Source organism: Austrofundulus limnaeus, unplaced genomic scaffold (assembly GCF_001266775.1).
Source record: "Austrofundulus limnaeus strain Quisiro unplaced genomic scaffold, Austrofundulus_limnaeus-1.0 Scaffold1031, whole genome shotgun sequence".
In the NCBI taxonomy this organism is placed as follows: Eukaryota; Metazoa; Chordata; class Actinopteri; order Cyprinodontiformes; family Rivulidae; genus Austrofundulus; species Austrofundulus limnaeus.
In genome coordinates, this window is record NW_013953433.1 from 2,221 (window position 1) to 10,556 (window position 8,336).

Here is an 8,336-nt window from a genome sequence, read left to right on the forward strand (position 1 = left end):
TTTGGTCAGTCATTAAGGCTTTTGTCATTAGCCAATGAGGTGTTGTGCTCATGTCTATATAAGAATTTCCTTTAAACGTAAAGTGCTGTAACATTGCATAGTATTATGTACATGAAAATGAGCCCAACTTCATTTTTAAAATTTCACAGCAAGTTTGGTCCTTTGCAGATTAAACACACGTGGCCGTGAGGGGGCAGGCATAAGGCAGTGAACTGTCTGAAAACAGTTTGCTTCTCATTTAAAGCTCCCAAGGATGCGCAGAGGCTCAACGGCTCAAAAACACCTCTCCAACATTATACAAGTCATGTGAAAATAAAACAAAAAAGATAACCGACCATTTAAATTTAAATRACTGTTTTTCCTTAATGGGCTATGAATAACACAATTTAAAATAATTTAATGGTATGTTTGGAGCGGGAGTGTGAGGTAATCCTCGCCCTTAACGCACATCAGGGAGCGCAACAGACCAAACGAAACGTTTTATATCTGTTTTCCTTCCCAGATCAGGGTAAGTTACTGAAATAGGACCGAGGGGAGAGAGGAACGCGGCCAACGGAGAGAGGAAGCAGAAACTTGGAGTCTCGCATGGTAGCCAGAGGGCGGTGGCATTTCTYTCTCACACACTCTCTCTCTCGTTCTCTGCGTAAACGGAGTCCGCGCCGCGGCCGAGAGGAGAGGAGATCAGTGAGGCAGCAGAGCCGCTGACACGAGTGGAGGGACCCGGCTCTTATTCCCACCTCTGCACGCAGCTTTAACCTGCGCTTTGAAATACCTGGCTGTTAACATTGTTTTATTTTTTACACCCGCACCGCGGCTGCTTTTGGACTCCATCAGCTGATCTTTGTGCTGGAGGAGGAGAAGTGCGGGGGTCTCTTATTTCCCCCCCAACACACACACAAACATTGTGGACGGAGGAGTTTTGCGCGTGTATGTCTGTTACTACGCCGTGCCTGCCATGGGTAAAAGTGGACTGAGAAGTGGAGTTCGACTCGGGGCTTCTAGCCTGGCGAGAATGTGCGCCGCGCGGGGGATCCTGCTGCTMTGCGTGCTCGCGCACCCGGGAGTCGCTCAAGGTAAGACAGGAGAAGAGGGCAGGTTTGTTTCAGTGCTGGGACTAAAAAGCTTCTGCTTCATGAAAAGTGACGAAGAGGCTGATTTGTATGGAAAAGTGTCAGGGAACATTTATTCAATTTTCTGTGAGAGTGGAGTTCTGCATCTTGAAGTGATGGATCCATGCGCCTTTTTTTTATGGAAACGTGCTGCTCAAACTATAAGACGCAGCATATTTTCCCCCAACTATGTTCATAATCATAATAATAGTAATAATAATAATAATAATAATAATAATAATAATAATAATAATAATAATAATGATGATGATGATGATGATGATAAAAATAATAATAAATAAAATTGCTGCAAAATACAAGCAGAAAAATGTGCGTTTTCTGCCCAAACTCTCTTTAAATAAGAAAGGACTTGAGTTCAGTTGAAGTGCGCGTGACTGCACTGATTCTGTCCCTTTACAGGGACCAGAATTGGTTTAATAAATGAAGAAAACCCTCAGTTGCATAAGGCACAAACTCTGGTGTTGCAGCGCAGCACTTTCCAGGCGACGCTCCACTTGCTGCAATTAGAAAACTGATCTGAAGCCTCTGGTTTACAGACAATTACAGATCTTTTTTAAAAAAAAAAAATAAACCCAAGTCTGCAGAGTTTAGCGTAGACAGCGGTGAAGGAAACAGATCACTGTTGCGAAATCACAAATGRTGGCATTAGATTAATGCACCCCAAAAAGAGCTCACTGTGATGAGTGGGGGGAGAATGATATGGAGGTTTATTACAGCTGTGTCCACTCTGAGCCCCCAAGTGAAGCATAATGGGGATATTGAAGTGATATTTCACCCACCACAGCTGGTGTCTTAGAGGATGGAGCAGTTCAAKGACTGAATCAACTTTCTCCTATTTAGAAGGTTTTAATTCCTGCTATAGCAGGCAAATTGGCTTCTTTGATGAAATGCCCTATTACACTCTCCCCGACCTTCTGGTGGAGAAATTGTCTTGTAGATCAAATGAAACATATTGGTCAAACTGTCTTTTGTTTTAACAAGCTGCTTAATTCATCACATTTGCTCCACGCAGCTTGTGAAAGCTTGACCTTATCACGGCCCTATTGTTGAGCTTTCCTTTTCTTCAGGTTTAATCCAACACCGTGATATTCCAGTTAAAAACCCTGCGAAAGAAAAACACACAGTAATTTGCGTAGTCTACACTGGGATGTAGGCTATAAATTGGTATTGACATCACAAATTGGCCGAGGGCTTTTGTGCTGAATTTGGAAAGTAATTGGACATGAAGCTGCTGCTACCTTTCTCCTCGTGCCCCAGGGAACAACATTTCAGCAACTACCTCCAATATTCATTATAACAGTTTTTTTTTATTGCTTCACTGGTAAATCGATAAGCTGCAAATAAGGGACACATTTTGGGGAAGGTTTCCTCCACCTCTGATAAATAGCATCCTGGCATGAGATATTCTGCTTAATTTGGCTTCTGATGAGAAATCTGATAATTGGGACTCTTACTGTGTATGTGTGTGTGAGTGTTTGTGGCTGATGACACACTCCTGAAAAAAATGTAGCCTTTCGTTAACAAAGGTTTTTACTTCTCTGCTTCTTCTTCCCCTCCTGGCTTGTCTGCTATGTTGGTGTCTTTTGGTTGTCTGTTCTAAACAACTTCTCTCATGTCTCAGAAGTTGTTTTTCAGTGAGCAGAGAGTAACTGGCTTGTTTTACCAGATGAGGCACAACACATGCACAGCTTAACTATAGAGGAGTGGGTTGCTTTGTGCAAATAGATGGTCCTTTTGATGCGTCGGAATAAAATTAATCTCCAAGTCCAGAACTGATGTTGATTGAGGAACATAAATATTTTCTCCAACCAAATTATGGTTCTCTTTGTTGCCAGTCGTGCATCATTGAGCTTCTTATGGCCAGTTGCTGCCTCCAGTTTGTTGTGAAATATGTGGTTTAGCGAGTTTAATAGCTGAGTCGGTTTTCATGGTCATAACTAATGGTGCTCAGGATGCTGTTGTTAGTGGAAATTATGCTGGCACTGCTGTGGATTAAAGCCTAATGATGAACCACTGGGACACTCAATCAGATTTTTTTCTTTCAAATAAAAATTGAGTGCACTTATGTTACATGCAATAAGTTCAATCCCAGTCATTTTACAAGGTGTCACTTCATTTTTAGGCTTTAAGTGATGCAGTTAGGAAACTTGATAGATTTGTCTTGTTTTTGCAGCTCTACAGAAAATGAGTTGCCCATAAAAACGTCTTTATAAGCACACATAACAGCACTTATAATGACCATGTGTTAGGTTAGATCCACTGAAGTCGGTTTGGGCACATGAGAATGGCTTCTGGCAAAGCCTAACTCAAGCAGTTGGAGCCATTGATAAGCTGTTTGCTAAGCTCCTTTATTTTTTTAGATTGTGTCACTAATCATTAGTATGGTTTCTGCTGCATGTATCCAAGTTTTCGGTGCCGGATTTGATGTTAGATGTTTATTTGTGTGAAATGTTCGACTTCAATTTTTTTTTCATTTCATTGGATCTGAAGTAAATGACCTCTGACATTGATTTATCAGTTAGAACTTTTTCAAAACGTTCCCAATAAAGGTCTATAAACCTTGCAGACAGACCACTAATATGGTAATTTACGTATTTTACGTCTACCCACATGGCAGACCGGTGTGAGCCAGATCTGGTTTCATGGTAAGTGGTTTGTTAACTGCATATGGGCGTATCTGGCAATGATGGCATTGTTTTTAAAATGGCATATCCCAAATGACCTAGCCTTGCCCTTGCTTTCCTACGCAGTTCCGCTCAATTCTAGTTTCACTTCACTGCTCCGTCTGGGATTTCTCCCATAGACAAGGATTTCTTCCAGATCATTTCATCCGGGCCAATCAGAGAGCAGAACATTGATTTTCTGTGCAGTGTCTGCTTGCAATTTATTTCACCTGGGCCAATCAGCAAACAGGAGGCGGAGTTTTGAATGACATCGATTTTCTGATCAGTGTCTGCTAGTTAGTTTAGCATACGGCAGTGGAAGAATTGAATGAAGCCAGTCTGTGTTGATAAGGCTTCCAAATTGAATGAAAATTTTCTCACAAAGCAGCAGCTCTCATTTACAGCCGTCTCGTTCAGCTCGGTACTTCTCTCCTCTCCGTAGGGTTGTTTACAGCGCACTCAATTTCCGGTTAGCTTTTTAGCTTAGCCTCCTTCACAATGGAGCTGGCACATATACATTAAGGCCTACCGATCCACTCATTTTAAACTTCAGCAGAGGCCACGGCTCCAGCAAGAATCACTTCTCTATAGCCGAGAGTCCAGACCCTTGTACGAAGCAAAGTGAAAGACAAGGGTCTGGTTTTTACCAGGCTACAAATGATCCTATTTTGGTTTGGTTTTTGTGGCCCAAATCAGTCAATGCCACAGCTGGCCCAGTTGTGGTTTGGTTTATGTGGTACTGGCCCATGCATAGACCACCTCTGGCAAACCATACCCGGGTCACCAAAGGGCCATGATTCTTTGCAATATCTGGGCTGAGTGGTAGTGCCTTCTTTGGGCCAGAACTGGGCCAGACAAATTTTGCTATGTGGGTCATATCTGCAGCTAAAACTTCAACTTCTACCAGTGCCACAAAGTTTTATTTTTAGTTTGATAAGAGTTTTTATGACAAGTAGACATGTAACTATAACTGTCCAGTTTGTGGAGGCATGCCTAAACATTTGACAAACAGTGGTGGTAATAAAGATGTAGTTGTATCTTATATGTGTGAAGGCAGAAACATGCCTGATTTAGTTTATAATTTAGCTGATAAAATTCCTTGTTTGTTTCTACAGCTTTTCAAGTCCAAACAAGACTTGCATTAACATTGAAATATATACTGTAAGACCTGATATACCATTTTGTGGTTTTAGGGAAAATGCCAAGGTTGTTATTTGGCCTGCCACAAACAATTATTTTTATAGCCGACTAATCACCAAATATTTTTTCAATTAGTCGACCAATCGAATCATATGTTAATTGAATATGAAACATCCAGATTATCGCACCAGAATGCAGCTGTTATTATATAACCATGGTTAGATTTTAGCTATGTGCTAACTAAAAATAATTGCTGTGGAAGGCAAGTTCTGCCTTGCAGATATTGCAATGCACAGGTTTTTMTTTCATTTTCTTAAAAATGATCCCACACTTTTGAGCTCCATTGCCGGGTAGCCATGATACCAGAGCCTGTCTGCATAATGTCTTGTGACGTCCACGGCCTATCCCAGTTACCACTACTGTGCATGTGTGTCAAGGACAGAAAGGTAGATGTGGCAGTGGAAGGTGTCAAAGCAGTTTGGGGAGAAAAACAAAACAAMAAAAAAGACTAATCGACTATTTTAATAGTCATTTAGTTGTCGACTACTCGACTAATCGTGGCAGCCCTAGCTGTTATGATTTTGAACAAATTCAACAGGTAAATTTATGCCATTATACAGACATGGCATATTTTCTCTGAGCTAATTTGTGTTAAGCTTTCTCTTAGGATCACAGAYGAGATTTTTCATAAATGTCTAAGCTATGAATCTGCTTTTTAAGCTTGTTGAATTTGCACAATTCCAATGGTGTTTTCATAGCAACCTCGGCATATTCTCGTTTGAACTGTGACCCGGAAGAGTCATGCTCCACTACTACTTGTAACTATTGAACGGTCTATTGCAGTTGTTCAACATCATAATATATTCACAAGTGTTAATTTTCTCATCCCTGAAAGTGACTTTAGCATTGTCTATAAATTATTTTCCTGCATAAATGTGTTTTTAAGTGAAACTGAATGAAATAAATATGTGGATTCTCATGTTTGGGACACTGTACAGCTGGACCTGCAGTGKGGTGGTGCACTGTTGTGCTAAAACTGCTTGATTGAGGGTTTTTGTTCATGAACTTAACAGTTTGGGGTTTTTTCAGTGAACTCCTGTGGAGTGTGTATTTGTGTGTGTGTGTGTGTGGACTTGGCACTATAGCAGAGCTCCAGCAGAGCTCACTCTGTGTTTGTTGCGGTGCTTTGTACGTTTGCGTGCACATTCGGCGTGATGATGCTGCCAGAGCTCCCATGCTGTCCCCCATTATGCTCTTATCCTGTCCCATGGCGTACTGCTTCCATCCAAGGGTTCAATGCTTGTAGGGGGACGGTTGGGAATTACTGGAACTGAGWTGGACACTCTGACTGGCCGTGCTGCTCCAGTCAGCAGAGTGCAATTGGTCGAGCAGRTTTCATGTGGTAAATTTGATGGCGTTCCTCTCTCTGAGGGAGAGAGGGTTATGGAGTGAATGAACGAAGAGGGGGAATCTCTCTGGGTGGCTCCTACGAGCTTTGATCACTCCACTAGGAGTTGACAAGCTGACTGCTTGCCACACATGCATGCACACACACACGCACATGCACAGCAAGATATTTCTGCGTGAAACAATGCTGCATTTTGTCTACATTCTGTGTTGTGTGTGAGCGCGCTCTGCGTGTATGGTGTGCGCTCATGGGAGTGTGTGAAAGGAAGCCTTTGACTGTGTCTGAGGTTCTTTCTTATAGCGGACCCTCCTGCTGCTAGCAGCAGACTAGAGATGGCAGATTTCCCTCGCCCTTCTGCCCCCGTTTTGTTCTTTTTTTTTTAAAGAGCTTGCTTTTTTATCCATGCATTTTATAAACTCTTCCTTTAAGTATGACCAGTTATGAGACATTTCTTCACCTGCCTTTTCACTTCTTTATCTCCATTTTTCAGTCCTGTCTTCTTTTGGCTGCTGAATGGATTTCACTGTCCCTTTCCCCCTCCTTCAATAACTGTGGCCTTGTTCGTCCATTCACTAAGTACAGCTTGTGTTCGACTACGAAGTGCCCAGACCTGACTGCCTGCAGCTGTCTGTTTTCTGTGTGGTTTACTTAAACACATAGCGAGTACAGTAAGACCTATTTAAAGAACCAAGAGGCAGAACCTGCGCTGTTTGTGTAGCGACAGAGACTTTTGCAGGCATGTTTTCGTTTTGACGAGATGAAATCGCAGTTGCGAAGAGGCATGTTTTTTTAAGCTTTGTCTCATCATTTGCCGTTATTTTTTTGCAGGGGAAAACCCAGGATACAACAAAGGAATGCATCCCTGTCCGACTTGCCTGCTTTTCAACTGGGAGCACGCTTGTTTTTCTAGAAACGACAGAAACAAGAAAGCAAAAAAAATAAAAAAATAAAAAAATAAGACGGTTAAACGCCCTGAAACTGAATCCCAGCTTTTCCTGCTGCTGGGCGTAATACCTTCTAGAGTTTCATGTAAAGATCTGGAAGTATGAATTTTTCATGGCCTGTGAAATCAAAGTCCTCGTTTAGTGCTCTCATTTCCAGCCCTTTTTTTTTTTTGGTTGTTGTTTGAGTTTAGCTGTGTTCATCTTTCAGTGTGTGTTTGTGTGAGTGCGTGTGGGGGGTGGGGGGTGGGGGCAGTGAGAAAACGCCATTTGTTCCCAATCAATGGCCTACTATATAGTTCCCACTGGTCCGTTGCAGTGCTGTTGTGAAAAAAAATATGAGCCTATTTAAGTTTTTTATCTTTAAACATRAGGGGTGTTATGTTCCACTGAAGTATAAATACATTCAGCTACGAAATCCTGTAATGAACTGACTATAGTCATAAACATTATTTAAAAATGATATAATTGAACACATTTTTTCTGCAGTGTATGTAGAAGCATAAAACACACCACACAAAAAAAAAAAAAATCCCAAAACTGGCTCAATGTGAATGTTGCTTCATGCTGTGCAAAGAAACTCTGCTTTGTATCATAAATATTGGACTTGGTGACTCGCTTTCACTGAATGCCAGTCTGCAGATTTTTATGCTGGTGTCCATCAGCTCAATTCTTTATTTTCATCCCCATTGCGCTCCCTGGCTCTATTTCTCGTGTTTCTGTCCTGTTTTCGTCTTCTCCATCTGTTTTCTTGCACTTATTTATTAAATAATATATTTTTTTTAATTCTCGTGTTCTTCCTCTCTTGCTGTTTCTTACAACTCTGTCTCTGCTCAGACGCACGCTGTTGACTCAGAGTGCGGTCAGAACAGGGGACATATTGTTGTGCTTCTGAACTGGGCCCACAATCAGCGGGACATTTTGTTATTGTGTGCATGTGTTGGTCACAGAAACTCATCAGTCAGCCAAAAGGAGGGTGTTTGCCCACACACACACACACACACACACACACACACACACACACACACACACACACACACACACACACACACAC

General features: G+C 41.8%; 1 protein-coding gene across 2 annotated transcripts in view; it reads left to right on the forward strand.

The window, feature by feature from the left end:
* The first annotated feature begins 554 nt into the window (after positions 1–554).
* The window catches only part of LOC106533826 (netrin receptor UNC5C), a 74,079-nt gene continuing 66,297 nt past the window's right edge, over positions 555–8,336 (forward strand). Inside the window, exon 1 of one of the 2 annotated variants that reach the window (XM_014030266.1) lies at positions 555–1,073. In XM_014030266.1, coding sequence (XP_013885720.1) covers positions 956–1,073 — 118 coding nt within the window. In that variant the 5' untranslated portion in view covers positions 555–955. The remainder of the gene's footprint in view (positions 1,074–8,336) is intronic. The other variant, XM_014030267.1, reaches the window with a different exon arrangement.